The sequence below is a fragment of the Vigna unguiculata genome, chromosome 7, assembly GCF_004118075.2.
Source record: "Vigna unguiculata cultivar IT97K-499-35 chromosome 7, ASM411807v1, whole genome shotgun sequence".
Taxonomy (NCBI): Eukaryota; Viridiplantae; Streptophyta; class Magnoliopsida; order Fabales; family Fabaceae; genus Vigna; species Vigna unguiculata.
The window spans coordinates 37,384,859-37,403,209 of NC_040285.1; the positions used below are offsets into that span (position 1 = coordinate 37,384,859).

An 18,351-nucleotide genomic window follows, 5' to 3' on the forward strand; every position below is an offset into this window, starting at 1 on the left:
TTCTTATATAACTTAAACCACAGTACAAAGACTAAAGAAACTTTTCTATGCTTCTTTAGTATTTAATTAGAGATGCGATAAGGATTAGATTAAATTCCCATATAAGAAAAAGTATGCCTATAAAAATACTATGGTGTCGTAATTGATTATCTCATAAACAATGCTATTTATAGTAAATTTATAAAATTTTATCTTGTTAAGTTTAGACTGTTAGGTGAATAATTTGTTTAGAGTTCCTATAATTTAATTAAAGAAAAGCATTTCATGATGTTAAAGTATAAATATAAAGGATAAAAATATCTATTACTTGTCTAGATGATATATTTTTGATTGAAAGATTATTCGCAATCAGAAATATACAATATCGTATTCCCTTTTGAATATACTTTTTTTCACATTTAAAATCGACTTTATTTTCTTTAATTGCTTTGTTTGAAATAAAATATGTTACATTAATAGCTAATAATATGGTATGAAATGATAAAGCAACTAATCAAAATTAGCTGTAAATGAAGAGAAGTAACAGTGACCGCTTTAAATTATACACGCATTTGCAGGCCCACGCTGACGGCGTTTTTTCCTGGAACCCACCCTACAAAGCAACTACTCAACCTAACAAATCTGACTTATATGTTATTAAAAATGTCTTATTTAATTAACTAATAATTTATAAAAAAATCAAGTCTTATAGAAAAACGACTAAAATAACTTTAACAGTAAAAAATACCAGATAAAACAAAATTTGAATTTTAAATTTAATAATGGGTGATTAGAAAAAATTCCCACATTTTAGAGTCCAACACTGGGACTAATAAAAAAATTAGTTTGATACAGTGATACATAATATGACATCAACCTCGAAAAATGGTGTTTCTATCTTTGTTGTTGGCTTAAAAATGGGATATTTTATGATTTGCACGTGATGTGAGTGGAGAAAGGTGTGGGCGATGACAGCTATCCAATATTCACTCTCGTGTCTTTTTTTGAGGGATACTCCATCACATGTTCTATAAAATCATGTTAATTTTTTCCTATTGTTTGAGATGCAATATAAAATTATGAATCTTTAAATCAAATTAATTATTTTATGAGCATTTCATTTCAAATAATCGATTAAAAAGTTTTGTCTAAATTGGATTGACAAAATAATTTATTTTTTACTCGCAGTATTGATAAAGTAGTTTTTTCTTTATGAATGTTTGCCGTATTATAAATTCTATAAGGAACAAGAGGACGTGTACACACTATATACCAGTTTTGCATTTGCAACAAGTCAATACTCAACTAACTCATGTTTGGAAAAATTAAATAGAAGATGTATTAAATTGTGAATTGTCGTGTCATTTTATAAAACCAGTATTATTTATGTAATATTGTTGTTTTGTCAATTACATTATTTACTTTAATACATAATATATTATGTATTTTAATACATAATCTCTTCCTTTTCTTTTCAAATAATTTTATGTATGTATTATTACGAACTTTGATCTTTTATTTGTGTCAATAATTTGTTATCACGTATAAATTTATTAAAATAAAAAAAAAAAAAATATATATATATATATATATATATATATATATATATATATATATATATATATATATATATATATATAAAGTAATGTCTTGAGGAATAGAATAGAATCCGGTAGCATGAATGTGATAATGGAAATTATAATTACTAATGATCAATCATAATTAAAGGCTTTAACTCGTGGTAGGTTTAACTATGGGTACAGGATAAGGTATTGATCATATCACAAAATCGTGGAACATTTAATAATGGATAAGAGTACTGTACTAATCCTTTGTGTTTGAACATGGTAGTATATATCTGTATTTCTATATTAATTATGCAAACAATTATTTTAATCTTTGATTTTAGTCGTTGTCATACATGTATATACATTACTTATGATTTATTTAAGTATAAGTAAATAAATCGATGTAAATATGAAAAAAAATGTATATCAACATAGTTAAGAAAAACATTTAAACTTAATCATATTATATAACCAATTAATATTTTTTTAACTATAATGTTATAATTCTTAAAATTGATTAAATGATGTATTCAACTATTACAACATACCTCAAGTGAACTTCATCGCCCATATAAAAAAAATCTTGCAGTAAGTATTAAGAACCATTAACTCTTAGATTTAGACATCAAATGTTAATACTTTTTAACATCTAAAAATAATACATAGACACTAATTATTTTATAGTTGTATTATCAAATTAAAATATATATAACCGTATAAAGAAATTTAGTTAAGCCATTATTGTGTATAATAGTCGTACTATGACTGTAATATATGACATTACGCTTGTTATCCAATTTTTTATACTAACCAACAACCATTACAAATGTAAAAATGATATTTTAATAATTAAATTTTGATAATTTTTTTATAAAATAATATTTTTAAGTGATTTTGAAATATAAAAAAAAAATCATTTAGGAGATGACACCTCAAAAAATAAGAAAAAATTATCAAGATTTAGTTGGTAAAAAAAACATTTTTCTTTTAAAGAATCTTATCAAGATAATAGCAAAGAGTAAATTATCGACCAATATATAAATTAATAGTCAAGAGTAATAAAAATAGAAAAAATATGTAATATACATATAACGATATACTCATATTTTATTTTATACGTGTTTTTAGACGACAAATTTATAACTATTTAAATACTTATTTAATAACAGAAACTAAAAATATGTTTTATCTTTTCTTTTATTTCTTTAAAATTTGGATGTCGAGATTAAAAGCTATCCCTGTAAATTTTAAAGTAAATAGTTTTGAAAATTACCAAAGATCAAACAGAAAGATCGTATATAGTTAAAAACTATAAAACCCAAGTTCTACTATTAAAAAACAAAAGTGAGATTGAATTTATTTTATTTTATATATATACACTAGGTAGGGCCCGAACAAATTGCAACAGAAATAAAATTGTAATCATTTTAAATTTTAATTAATATAAATATAAAATTCATATTTTAAAAGTTAATCGACTTGGAGAGAAAAACCCTCAAATGCTAAACAAAAACTAGTTGAGCTGGAGAAGAGAAGAACTCTCCCTCAAGCCTTGTCATGAACGGAAGACCCATTTATCTTTATACGTTTTTTTTATTTATTTGGAGGTTTGTTCGAAGTTAAAATTGTATATATGGATCGGTTTATTATTTTTTTTTTGTAAAATATAATGAAATCGTGACGAGCAAGAACGATTTTACATGTGAAATTGTTATACAGGACTGTCTTTCTTGTTTCTTTTTTTAAAAATAAAGTCATCATGAGTTATGACGATTTTAGTTTAATATAGAGTAGTAAAGTTATTATGACTCATGACGACTTCACTTCTTTTATATTGAAATTGTCATGAATCACAATGATTTTACTTCTCTAATACAATGACGACTTTAATCCTAATGTCGTTCACACTCCTCTTGACTTCCTCCTGCTTTACCAAAAAAGTCAAATAATTCATATTTACAAATTCAAACTTGAAACCAACCTGAAATACGAAAAAAAAAAAACTCCCTCATATTGGCACTCCTTAGCCAGTAATATAATTTTGAGTATTTACCAAATGGATAATGATATTTTGACTATTAAATTTTAACAACTTTCTCTTATAATATGAAGTGTCATCTTTTAAGTGGTTTTAGAATATTGAGAATGAGAGAATGAAAAAATAAAAAAATAAAAAACCATTTAAAATAAAAAAATGACACATCATATTATAAGAGAAAGTTGTCAAAATTTAATAATCAAAAAATCATTTTCCATACCAAATTACTATCGGACAATTTATCATAATGTTTCTCAAAAACCCATATAATATCTCTTGTAATATCTTTATTTTGCATTATTAGTTAAATAATACCATTAATCATAAAAAATGAACTAAAATTTCGTAGAAATTAAATATTATAAAAGCACTTGGAAATGAGTCTTACAACTACTTGCCATGAATATGACCTTACTGTATGTACATAGAGGCTATGGAACTAGGAAATGAGTCTTACACATAAGACGTTTGTGTTTAAGTATGCAGAAACATATATTTCTTAACCACAACAGACACACTAACTAACCTTACTAATTTCCAAGTTTATTGTACATACATCTACACCCAAACTTCTGCTGCTCACAAATGCGTGGCTATGGTGTTTTGGCATGAATAAGAGGCAAGTCAACTTCATCACACCACTCAATATACCTAGTTTCATAATAAGAACCCTTGGTTAGGTTGGGCAAATAGGTAAGCCAAAACTCTCCACCAATTCTCCACTTCAACACACTCCCTTCCATCTCTTTGCTCAGCCTCCACCCCACTTCTTCTCCATATTCATCTCCTGCAATAACCACCGATCCGCTTTTGGTAAACGCTCTGTTTCCCCTCACGTATCGCCCTCTCAGTCCATGAACACGCTCATCACCCGTTTCACTTGTGCCCTTCAACGACCCCACTTCCACGCCCGTACCATTATCATGCAAAACCACGTCGAATATGGCTGCGTTGCCCTCCGCGTCCTGGTCCATTCTCCAACTCCTACTTCGCGTCCTCCTCGACGACCTCGCCGACGCTGTCACGTTAGAACCCTCCGACTTCTCCAAATTACCCTTCACCACCTTTTGGAGTTCCACTTCGCTCTCTCTGTTCTCCGTCGACCGCCCCAAGCTCAGCCCGCCACAGTAAGTCGCTCCGATCTCCGGGCCAACCCACACCCTACCCCGGGACGGAAAGTGTTTCTCCTCGATGAAATCCACTTCGTCGTTTTGGTTGAAACCTAGCCTCGCCACCTGGAGGCGTATGTTATCCAGACGTGCACGAACCTGGATGAACCCCTCGCAGAATCCAACGGTGTACTCTATCTGCACGTGTGCCTCAAGTTGGTGGTGCGCCAGAGCGTAACGGAGAATGGACTCCTTCGCGTCGATGCCGCAGAATTGACTTTTTTGAGCGTTGCTTCGCACCAGTTTCATATTCATTACCGGGGAGTAACCCTTCAGGATCCAGAGACCGTGAGCCTCCGTCGCGTAAGAGAATCTGGGGGAAGGCACGAGCGTTTTTAAACCTAACCCTACGCTCAGTTCTTTTATCATGTGTAGTTTTGTTATGATGTAACCGAGGGTACGCATGAAGCAGAGTTCGGTGTCGACGCCGACGGTGATGAAGAAGGTGCGGAGGACGGAGGCGAGTTTGGACGACGCCGATTCGAGGGTGGGAGTGAGGAGGGAGTGGAAGTAGAGCGAGCCGGCTTCGGGGGGCGCTTGGAACGCGCAGAGCCAGAAGAGGCGCATGGTGAAGACGAGGTTGAAGAAGGTGGAGAGGGACTCGGGTGTGTGAGAGTCCATGATCCATGCGATGGGTTCGGGCTTGAGTTTCTGGAGCTGGGAGCGGGGGCAGGTGCTATCGTGCGCCGTGGGAGAGCTGGATATGATTTCTTGGAGCAGTTGGAGGAGGAGAGGGAGGAAGGGGTTTTGTGATGAAAGGTGGCACTTTTCGGAGACCCACAGAGGCTTGTGGGCGTTGTGAGGGTGAAAACCCTGCAAGCATACGGTGAAGGTGACCACCGCTTCCGAGTCAGACCCGGAGGTTCTCTCAGCTTTGAGGTGGATGGAACGAGCTGACTCGTCCTTCTCTTCACTCGCCAGTTCGAACATGAGTGGCGAGTCAGACTCGGTCCACTCCACAGAGTTTGGGAGCTCACATATCCATGACCAAATATCCATGGTGTTTCTTGTGTGTTGTGGAGTGTGTGGGAAAATGTTAGTGTAGGTTATGTGGAAGAGGGAACGGGGTTTTAAGGAGCGAACGAATGATAACGGGGTTGCCAACTTGGAAGCAGTTTAAGCCACGGAGGGATGAGGAACTGGTGGTTGTAAGTGCAGCTTTGTGTCGTATTTGAGGTTGTAGGTTGGATTCATTGATGGCGCCAATTTTCTTTCATTTTCTCTGTCCTCATGTTCTGCTTCTTCTATGGCTATAGAATTCTGTCTAATTTCTCTTGTCCATGTGATAACTGCATACGTAGACTCAGGTTTTGTCATGGTTAGTTTATGGGCCACGTGTGGCCCAGTGAAGTTTCCAACAAGCTTTATGAATCACACAAACATACATATAAACCAAATTATTTATTGTCTTTTCTACCATCCTCCATTACTTATTGTAAGTATTTTAATAATTATAAAATTTCATAAAATATAAACAAATTTTAATTATTTTTCTTCGTTTTTTAAAATTATTAATGGCCATCCAACTCCTTTTATATCATTCATTATCATTTATATATCTTTTAATTTTTGAGAGAAAGACATTTTAAAAGAATATTGACAAATTAATAAAATGCAATACACTTAGATCGTCTTATTAGTTTTTATTTTTATATATAAAAATAAAATTTAAAATTTTATTATCATGTCATCTGTTTTCATGATGGACGAAATTAACTCCTACCACTATTAAGGTTCTTTTTGATGAAGTTAGCTTCTAATATATTATTATATAATTGCAATCTTATATTTTTAAAAACTCAATAACTCTTATTAATAAAATAAGTACTTTTTTTTAATTATATTTGCGTTTTATTTGAATATGTCATGTTATGTGAACTTTTATATCTAATGAGTATTAATTGTTTTCCTTTTTTGAGAAATTTTTTATTTATCAACTTAACATAATGTTACAATAAGGTTTTTTCTGACAAATTTTTATGGAATATAATTTTATATATTATCATACAAATAATATATTACTTTAATTTTAAATTTTTAATGTTAACCTTTTTCGATTACAGCTACATAAAGAAAGTTGAAATATCTTGATAAATATTCAAAATGGTGCATTAATATAATTTTAAAAATAGATAATAATAATAATAAGTAAAATATATTAAAAATAAACAAAATGTATGATTAATTGGTCTGGCTTGAATTTTTGTTTTATTTTTTATAAATTTAAATAATAATTTAGTCCTATTTTTATTGAGTTTGTTCAATGTAGTTTAGATATATTTTTGTGAATTAGTAATTAGTGTTGGGTCTTTCAAGAGAAAATCATTGGAAAGATACAATATCAATGAGCATGAGTCCGACCCACACACAAGGGATTAACACTATTCTTAACCTAGAATCTTAAGACGATGAGTTTATGGGTTTTCATCATTGTATGATGTTCAACTTTCTCATTTTTACTCAATGTCGTACTTAGACTCACACTTGAATTTCGAACAATCTCCCATCAAGTACGAGTCCCTTCACATTGGTACTTCCCTCTCGAGCTAACTACGAAGTACCCCTTTTTTGTACCGCCATTTTTTTTTTCTTAACGGACACGCTTACCTGACTTACTGTCAGCAAGACTTTCAATAGAGGGTTTTACCTAAGTCGTCCACAAACTAGGCTCTGATACCACTATTGGATCTTTTGAGAGAGAATTACTTAGATACATTACCAATGAGCATGAGCCCAATCCATACAGGGATTGACAAATTTATATACCAAAGTATAAGCTATAAATTATTGGTAACTAAAATAGTTTCAAAAAATTATAATTCTCTCTAAATTGGTAACTAAAATAGTTTTTTTATTATGAATTGATCTCTAAATTGGTCACTAATATTAACTAATAGGGATGACAACGGGTTGGGTCGGGTCGGGTCAGGTCGGGTGCAAATAATGCATACCTGCAACCCGACTCGTAACAAAAGAACCCACCTGCTACCCGCCCCGTTACCCGCCCCTTTACCCGCCCGTTACCCACACGAGAACCCGTTTAAAAATACTTGCGGGTCTTTTGCGGATACCCGTGAATACTTACTAATATTTAAAAAACAAATATTTTATAAAATTTCAAAAGAAAATTTAATTAAATTTACAAAAAAATATAAGTTATATTAAATATAAATTAAATTTTCATTTTCATTAAATTTAATCTAAAATAATATAAATTAAATTTTAATTTTATAAATTTAACTTAATAAAATATAAATTAATTTTTTTTAATTTTTTGTGGGTAACATATACATTCAGTTAAGGATAACATGATATTCGCATCCAACTATTTATAAACTGATATTAAAACACTCGCGAGTAAGGATGGTATGATATTTACATCCAACCCATTTATAAACTGATATTAAAACACCCACAGATAATATAAGAAATTAACAATCGACACTATACTAATATAATTATGCTACTATCACATGACACGATAGTAATTTGACACAAAAATAATTTTTTTTTCAAATTAAAAAGAAAAAGCTATAAAAAAAAATCATGATCTTACATGAACAAAAATATGAATTAAATAGGTATTTAACTTTTTTTTATACAGAAGCTAACCAATTCAAATTAATGAATGATTAGATTGAGTTGAATTAATGAGATAAATATTTTTAAAAACTTTTATTTATTTAATAAATTTTTTTATTTTTAAGTATTAATTTTATTAAAAAATAATATAATTAATTTAAAATTTAAAGTAAAATAAAAAGTCACTTTATTAAACCCAGATAAAAATCGATTATGTCGGATTTATTTTAATCATAAATTAAAATCAACTTCATTTAATTGGATTCCATCTAGTTATGTTGATTCATTGAATAGCTCAAGACAGTTATCACCCAGTAAAACCTATAATCTAACTAAAATAGTCTGCAGTGTATAATCTATTAATTCATAAAATAAATTATAAATTATCGTGTGTAAATATATTTTTTTGTATACACATATTTTTAATCTCTCTAGTCTTTATTATCTAAAGCCCTATATACTAAAAAAAATTAAGATAATAGGTATAAAATATAAAAAATAAAAGATAAAGTCTATTTAATATAGAACAAAACTAAATAATTTTATCATCAAATGCTTCTCTTGTCCTTGCTTTCTTTTCACCCCAGTTCTTAGTTGTCATGTTGATAAAGAAAAAAAAAAAAATCCCAATAGGAGATATAATAAGTTCAACTTCCTTTGTATTGTTAAACCACACGTGTATCCAAGATAAATTTATTCGGTACAAGCCACACCATTTGATTAATCAATTCACACTATCCAAAATAAAGGAGATTTGAAGATTCTATAACTCTCACACGCACAAAACAAATTTCACGCTTAATTTTAACGTAAGAGATTCTATCTTTTGGAGGTGGAGAAATATATTTATAATTTAGTTTTATGATATTGAGTTAGTCTTAAAATTTATATTTGTTAGAGTTTATTATAACAAGATTTGTCTTTTATTTGACCTATTGTACCATCTTATGTTATTTGTTGGATATATTATTCAATCCGTTATGAGATCAACCATTAATACATAATCTTACATATCGAGTATATATACTTTATTGTAAGAGATGTGTGTCAAAAGTACCACATAGTCTAATAATAAAACTAATTTAGAATATATAAATAAAGGACAAATCTTACGTTACAATTTTTATAATTTTTATATAATTAAATTAAATTTAGAGTTCATTTATTAATATATCCCATATCAAGTTTTTTCTTAATCAATGGTCGATTTAAGAAAGGCTCAGTAACAGATTCATAATCATAATTACTAGATTTTGATATTATAATCGAGACACAAACTTAGAAAATAAATGATTTTAGTAATATCTAAGTAATTTAATTTCTATATTTAAATCAATAATTCACCTTTACATTTAAAATAAAATTAATATTAAATTATTAGATGTTAGATGTCAGAATATTTGACAAAATACACTCGGTTAAAGAAAACTCAATCGTATAAAAAATATATACTAAAATGTATATAAAAATATAAATGAATCATATAATTAAATATGAATATAAAGAATTAAACTTTTGTTTCATTTGCACAATTCGGAAAACTTTATTAATTCATTATTAAACAATTGTAATAAAAAACAAAAATTAAAACCACTCCTGTGTATTATAAAGACAGTCTTAAAACCATTTTATAAAAGAATTGAAAAAACTGTAAAACTAGAAAAAGTTTAGGAAGGAAATTCTATTGCAAAATGATGACAAATGAATTGGTACAAATATTGAACAGTAGAGCAGTAACTAACACTGGTAATCTGGTGAGGTAAGAAAGAAGAAGAAGCGGTGAGAGGAACAAAAACGCGTTGGAGGGCTCAAACACGGTTTTCTCGGGCCAGGTGGGTTTGACCATTGGTTGCCGAAAACCGAAGCCGTCCTCGGAAAGAGCCCACTTTCCCACACCACACCGCACCCCACCCAGCCCATCGCTCTATTCTTCTTTCTTCCCAACATTTTCTCACCAATTACTACTCTCACCACGACAGACATTAACATTTACATATGTCCCTTCCACACTCTTTCTCACTCGACACTTGTTTCTTCCACTTTTTCTCTTTCTCCCACAACACAACACAACCCTCTTTTTTTCTCTTTCCCCTTCATTTTTCATTTCCAACTCCCAACCATGGACCCCAAGGACGAATTTGAACTCACAGGGACCACTTTTTCTCAGTTACTATTCGGAGATGACCATGATGCAACAACACCTGCATTGTCTCTCCCTCACCACCACTGCTCTTACGATCAACACAACCTCTCCGCTTCGCCTCTTTTCTCCTTTCACAAGCCACCCAAGATGCTATGCTTCGGAACCCAACCCCACATTCCCGTCACCCCTCAGAAATCTGTCATCACTTCCAGTGACTCCTCTTCTGCTTCATCCTCCAACCACACCAACACCGCCTTCACTTCCCTACCCAAGTCCACTGTATGTCACTCTCTCTCTCTCTCTCTGTGTGTTTTCTGGCTACTATCTTCTTTTTTTCGTTTTTCATTTTGTCTTTTGCTCAAGAGTTTGCAGAAAAAGCGGAATGGGTTGGGACAAGAACCAGTGGCCAAGGTGGGTGTCGGAGGCCAGAGACAAACTAAAAAGACCAAAGCAGAGAACCCCACCTCAACCGGACATGCAAAGGTAAGGAAAATAATCGACCGTGGATTGTTTGCATGTCGTTTTCTTCTCTGTCTTCACTTCGAACTCAAACTTTTCTCGGTCACAGATACACGGCCTGTCGTTTTCTAATAAAAAAAAATGTCGCATGGTTTTTAAAAAGGTTGTTATTGTCATAGTTTCATGTAGTTTAACGAGTTATTTGGAATATCAGAGGAAGGAGAAGCTCGGGGAAAGAATCGCAGCGTTACAACAGCTTGTTTCTCCCTTCGGCAAGGTGAGTGTTTTCAGAATTGGAGTTTTGTAAATTGAAAAGGGGTTGATTGAATTGAGATTTTGAGTGTTGATCGAAACTGCATGTGCAGACAGATACAGCATCGGTGCTTCACGAGGCCATGGGATATATAAGATTTCTTCATGACCAAGTTCAGGTCCTGTGCTCTCCTTACTTGCAAAGCCTGTCTTCCTCACACCACCAACAGCAGCACGTGAGTCCCATCCCATCTTTCATCATTCTCGCATTCTTCTTTATCGTGCAAGGTTTTTAATTCGATTCACGCTTCTGTCTCTTTGACTTTACGAGAGACTGTTGATAAATGCAACTGATGTCACAATTACATGCAATTTTGTCACAACCTTAAACCTTTGATGTTGTGAAAAACCGTAGACAAACGTAGTACGAAGCAGTCACAAGTGTGGTTGCAAAACCCCGATATTGTGGATGCAATTGAAAAGCTTGATTTATTAGAAGTAAACAAAATGTATAAGTAGCAAAGGTGGGAGTTGCAGGGCCCGCTTGATGGGGACAATACTGCAGATATTATAGCTTACTTGAAAATGCTGATCCTTGTTTGTAGTGAGTGAGCAGAGTGAACAGTGTGACACATTGCCATATAAGGTAGGTATTGATGACTGAAGAGATTTGGTGTGTGTGCATTATTTCAGGGAGAAGAAGGAGAAAACAGCGAAGGGGAAGTGAAGAAGGACTTGAGGAGTAGGGGTCTGTGCCTGATCCCTGTGGGATGCACCGTACACGTGGCGAGTAGCAACGGTGCTGATTTCTGGTCACCTGGTGCAATAGGGAAGAGGGTTTCACCATCAGGGAAGTAGTGAAAAGAAAGGAAGATGAATGAATGATTTTGAAAATTTGTAGGCTTTTGGGAAATGGGTTCCTATGTCTGCCCAAATTGGAGTTGTACTCAATATGACAGCTTATCTGGAGATAGATGGGTAAGGAGGTAAAGTGCAGGAAATGGCAAAGAGGGTTAACAATTAACAAGAGTGGTTCAAAGTTCACACATGAGGTACAATTCAGAGGTCATGATTTTGTCCTTAAATATGTAACATCTGTTTTGGAGGTCCTTTTCTCAGGACAACAACTATATCTATATATTATCATTATTCTATACAAGGAAGCAACCAAATATTTTATGTAGGCCTTCAACTCTAGGATTCCTTATATTTTTATTATATATTTTCTCTGTAAATTTCGCTTCATCAACCACATAGCATGTCCACGACATTCAAGTATGAATGTGTCCATTGAAACAATCGTGTTAAGGTATTTTATTGTGGGTGTCGTCACATGTGACGGGGTTTTTTGAGGTTGTGTTTGGAGTGTTGTACAAAATAATGGTGGTGCAATATCCAAATACGCGTGATATTATGACACCAGTTGACAGCACTCGTAACAGGGTATGAATGTGATATCCGAGTTACATAGCAATTTTCTTCCAACATTATGAAAAGGGCAAATCTCGATTTGTAATTTTTACATCTTTGGTTTGCTTCTTGTTATCTAAACACTCACGTAGTTTCTTGTTTGGTTTTATGCAGTTAGCTTTCGTTTCTTCTAGAATTTTCAGCTTCACATTGTACATTATATTATGTCTTATATTAATTTTTAATCATGTAAAGACAACAGAATGGAAATTTGAGAAGATTGAAAGAAAGGTAATAAGATAACACGAAATGCACTTCTAAAAAGAGAAGAGAAAAAAGAATGGCAATTTGGGATAATTTGAAGAAAGGTAATATGTCAAATACAGTTCTAGAAAGGGAAGAAAGAAAACAATAAAAATATTTAATCGAGAAGTTAGGTAGGCGATAAAATAGGTGACACAACACAACTATCTATGTTATTGTTTCTAAAATATGATGACAAAAGATGATGAAAATAAATTAACTCGATCTTAAGTCCAGATATGGAATGCATTTCCATCCCAAATTGTAAATAGAAAATATTTTCTCAGTTTCATTTTAATTGTTGGATTTAAAAATAGATATATTCCTCTTTAGCTATTATTTTCAAAATTCAAAACAAGATTATCTTAATCACTTATTTTTTTCTCAATTATACCCTTATTCTTCGTCTAATACTTAATCAGTTTAAACATAAGCATTATTATAATATAAAAATAAGGAAGCTAAAATAGAAACCCTTATAACTTCTACTAAAAATATATTAAATTTATTGATTTCTTGAAGGTATTCTTCAAAAAAAAAACTGAGTTAGCAACAAGTGATAGAATTTCCCTAGATTTGTATATAAAATGGTTAACATTAGGAATGTGGAAAGTTGGTGAAAAGAATGGAATTTCAAACATCAAAACAATTATTTGAAGAGAGCGTAGTAATAGATGGTGGGAAGTTGTAACTTGGGGGAAATTAATTGTCTGTGTTTTTGTTTATGAATCTGCAGAATTTGTTTTAAACTAAGCATGTTGTTGGAGTTATTAATTACGTTGTTTTTCGACCTGGGTGCGCGTGTTTTTTTGTAATGGAACAATTCATTGCAATTATAGAAGAATGCTTTGTCAATTGACTTGCATAAAAATGCATTCCTAACACCTATTTAATCAATTGTTACGTAGATTTCACTTTTAAGTAATTGTTTTGTAAGTTTTACAATATCTTTTTTAGCATATGAGAGAATTTAATTTATTTTTTCATTTTGAAGATTCAAATATAAAATTTCACTTTGTGAGAGGGTCTCAAATAAATGTAAATTAAATTTCATTAATGTTGTATCTTTTCAAGGAACATCTTCCATGAAAAAACCCAACATAAACATTATTTATTATCATTGTTTGGTATTCTATTTAACATTACTCTCCATGTCAATATCTTTACCTTTAGTTTCAATTTTTTTTTTTACTATATATCTATATGCAAAATTAACTTAATAATAATATATTGTTTCATCCAAAGTATACATGTTTATTTGTGGATTTTGATCAATAATTTGAAAGATCAAAATAATATATTCAAACTAAAAGTAATTTTAATATTCAATTTTTATGCAAATTATAAAATTTCATTATTTAATAATCATAAGTTAATACGAGTGGGTATCTCTTATCTTTGCATAAAAACAAATGATATGCAACAAATAAATGCATAATCTTTAATCACTAACAACACTGATTCTTGACTCAACTCTGAAAGAAAACACTTTGAGAAAGATGTATTTAAAGACTACATTGAAGGTTAAAACTATTTTATCCTTTATAAGCGTTGTCTGACACTACATATCTTCTACATTTCTTGTTATCTTTATTTTTATGCATATCCGATAAGATTGTGCAATATAAGTTCCTCTCTAATAAATAACTTCTAATTTATTCAAAATTTCGATATCATACATACTGTCATCTCATCTTAGTTCTAGTTTGTACTTTTTTCCTTATTCATATATGTATCCAAAATATAAAATTTTCTTTAACTAACATTTTGTGAAAATCTATTATTAAAAAATTTCTGATTTTATTATCTAAACCTTTATTTTTCTATTTTCTTTATCTCAGATTTCTAATTTTCTAATCCTAAGATGAGAAATACTAAAATCTACTCTGGTATTTATTTATTCTTTTAAAGATTCGAATTCCAATCGTTGTTATAATTCTAAAACATTTACTTTTCACATGTAGGAGAATTGGCTAAATATATGTTTTTTTTTTTTGTATTGGGATTTTTGTAGTTATTCACCTTTTTTTTCAATTTTTTATTGAATAATTTTATCAGAAAAAACTTCAGTTGCATTAAATTTGAAAGTTCTCATATAGATCTTGTTTAAAAAATTCCATACTAACTTATAATGGTTTCTTCCTTATTATTTTTTACATAATTGATGTATTACACACTTTCAAAATATATAGAAATAAAATTCTTCAATCATGTATTTATATTTTTCAAAATTTGATAAACATTTCACACCATTAGTAAATATAGACAAAGATAATTAGATTGAAGAAGTCGTATTATGCCAAAAGTCGTCGGTGATGTAAATAGATCAACATATTTTATAATTAAATGTTTTTAGTTAAGATGAGCATTAGAGTTTTCAATTCAGGTTAACCCAATTTAAGTAAGCTTTTTTAGTTGAATTAGGTTAATATGTGTAAACCAACAATTTATACTAATCTGCTGATAAAAAAAAAATTACTAATCTAGTTGAAACATTTGAAAAATCACAGCCACTGCCACACTAACTTTTTTCTGCAAAGAGAACCTCTACAATTTTATTAGTTAGCTTTAAATAATCTTTTTAATCACGATATTAAGATGAATTATAAATCGTTGTAAATAATTTGTGAACATTCTTTAAATAATTCAAAACAATTCGGGATGGTGCCTTTATCATTGCTTTACCACACCGAAAACCCATTAGCGGTAAAACCCATTAATGTTTTGATATGGGCCTAAGGCCCATATAAACCCATCGTTTTTTACGAGACCGAGTCCATCTTTCATATACTTTTATATTATAACTTAAAGCACGTAAATAATAACGTTCTTCATTCTTTTTTTTTGTGTAGGTAAAATATTTTGTTTCAATATTCTATATTCTTGATAATGTAATTGATAGAAACATCATAATTTAAAATTTATTCCTAAGCACGTCTAAAAATATTTTTGGTTAGTTTTTTATATTTCCCGGAATACTTTTAAATTTCAGGCTAATTAAAATAAAAAACAAAAGAATAAAAATTGTAATGAAGGTTATAAAGTCACTTCCCTTATTCCCATAAAGATATAATTTACTCATTCTTGAACACAACAATAAAAATTATACAGAAAAAGAGATGAAATTTATGGAAAATAAATAAAACATATATAAGAATATTGTTTTTATAATCTTTTTGTGAACAGAGAAAATATTTCCATTTTGTATTTTGTAATGGATTAGTGATACAAAAGGCCGAAGATTAATTCAATCGGTGAAAAAAACCAGTAATGTTTGGACCATAAATACAACTTATACTCAAATTCAAATCATGTGCACAGAAAAAAGTGGTTTTCTTCCTGAGATTTCTGCTACAGTTGCAATAATAACTATACATTTCTCGTGCATGCATCAGAAAGTGGTAGCAACGTCAAGCCAAGAAATTTGACCCATTTTCACGAGTCAGCAACTGCTAATTCAATTTGGATTGGCGTGCTCTTAACCAATTCATTGTGTGTAAATGCAGATGTGAATACTGAATTGACTTAAAAGAATTGTTCTCAATATCACAATATATATATATATATATATATATATATATATATATATATATGAAGAATGAGAATGTATTGATGAGCATGACTTAAAAGACTTTGAGATGGTGTTAGACCAATAAATAGGGATGTTCATCAATCTATGAAAATTCTGAGAATAAACTGCAGACTGATTCAAACTCAATTCCCAGTCTTTCCCAATACTAATTAACAATTCATTTTAGTCTCAGCAAAATAGTAACTAAGGATTTCAATTCAATACTCGAGTACCACGCTTTGTCACAAAATAAGATCAATACTGCTAGATTTGTAGAGGGGTTCATTGAAGAGATACAATACTGATGAGACCTGAGTTCAACCACATAAAACATTGATACCACTTTCAATTCAAAATTCTAAGACAATAGATTTATAGGTCTTTATTCTTGTATAGTGTTTTATTTTCTCATTTCTAATCATTGTGGGACTTAGTATCACATTTGAATTCTTAATAAATGCATGGCTATGTGATAAAGAGAGTAATATTGTTTTTAGGCATGTATTCAAACCTAAAAGAAGAGGACATATCTGATATAGTAAAAACTTTCTTGGTTCTTGTAAAAAAAAGAAAACATATATACAGTTTTTAAAACAATGTTAACTCCTTTAATTAATTTTATTTTCCATACCTTTTACTGAGTCTTGTTTGAAGACCGAAGTATTTTATATGTTTTGTCTGATATCTAATTCAATGCACTGCAAATACTAATAACATTCAAATTCCGCTACCGTACCTAGGTCCCCACAATAATGAAGTAAGACACAAAAACGTACTTTTTTTTTCCAACCTTCTCACGCACACGTCCTATGTATAAATATGGCACTAATCTTGGTTCAGACCATGTCATTTGGTATATCTAGCACCTAGAAAAATGAAGGGTTACTGTGTTGTAGTGGCATTTAACGCAACCTTTTTCATCATCTTCATGTTCTTGCTCTCGTACTCTAACTGTGTAGAAGCCAGAAAATCTCTTAGAGATCAATATTCTTCGCCTTCCTTCATTGATTTATTCATCAATCGGGCTTATTCTGGGCCTAGTCACAAAGGGCGAGGTCATTGAAGAAAGTCTTTACGTTCTCTTCAATTATTTTCTTTTTTTTTTACCAACTTATCTAGTGAAATATTGTAATGTTTTTGTGGGTTTGAAAGCTGCTCTAAGTGTATAATTAATACAAAAAACTTTTATGATCTATAATCCTCTGTGTGATAGTTTTTGTTTTGTTTCCTGTTTTGTCCTTTTTGTTTTTCTAATGCACAAACACAAGGGTCGCTGTTCTACTAATGGGCCTCGTAATAGCCGATTGAGCCCACTAAAGAATTTGTTGTGGAGGGACCCTGTTATCCAATTCTCAATTAGTTTGTTATTGGATCAATGGACTTTCGCAGAAGGCTTTATCTATAATAATATATAATATATATTTAGATTATTTTTATGTTCACATTTTAAAATATCAATTTTATCTTTCAAAATATAATTATTTATTATATTTTTAAAAGTTGACCGTTATTTTTACAAATATTTTTGTAAAATTGTTTATCTCAATTCTTCTCTTTTTCTCTATTTATCAATAGTTGTTCTCTCATCTTTTTTAATATATTTCACTTTATTTTTAATAAATATAATTTATTTTATATTTTAACTTAATAACATTACAATATCATCACGTACTAATATAATATTACATATATTTAAAAAATATATACACAGTCGTAATTACATCTTAATTTATGTTAGTATATATGTGGTAGATGTAGGTTGGAGATTCTTTTGACAAACATTTATACGAATCTTTATATCTTATCAGTCAATATTCTCAAAAAGAAAGTTTGAACATTGTTTTTTTTTTTTTTTGTTTCGCATGTGTATCTTTGTT

The 18,351-nt window shown here is 30.6% G+C and overlaps 2 protein-coding genes across 3 annotated transcripts; one reads left to right on the plus strand and one right to left on the minus strand.

Annotated features, from left to right (window-relative positions):
• Window positions 1-3,926: 3,926 nt before the first annotated feature.
• Window positions 3,927-5,823, minus strand: LOC114190374. The gene has a single exon (XM_028079225.1). The coding sequence runs from the start codon at window positions 5,751-5,753 to the stop codon at window positions 4,179-4,181; it is 1,575 nt and encodes a 524-aa protein (XP_027935026.1). The 5' UTR covers window positions 5,754-5,823; the 3' UTR covers window positions 3,927-4,178.
• A 4,210-nt stretch (window positions 5,824-10,033) lies between these two features.
• LOC114190713 (transcription factor bHLH113) lies at window positions 10,034-12,735 on the plus strand. Of its 2 annotated transcripts, none has more exons than XM_028079694.1 (5): window positions 10,034-10,758; window positions 10,843-10,962; window positions 11,153-11,215; window positions 11,304-11,426; window positions 11,884-12,735. In XM_028079694.1, exons 1-5 carry the CDS (start codon window positions 10,456-10,458, stop codon window positions 12,046-12,048), a joined length of 774 nt encoding a protein of 257 aa, XP_027935495.1. In that variant the 5' UTR covers window positions 10,034-10,455; the 3' UTR covers window positions 12,049-12,735. The 2 variants fall into 2 exon arrangements, with proteins under 2 accessions (XP_027935495.1, XP_027935496.1); XM_028079695.1 differs by having other exon boundaries at window positions 10,039-10,758; window positions 10,852-10,962.
• The last annotated feature ends 5,616 nt before the right edge of the window (window positions 12,736-18,351 follow it).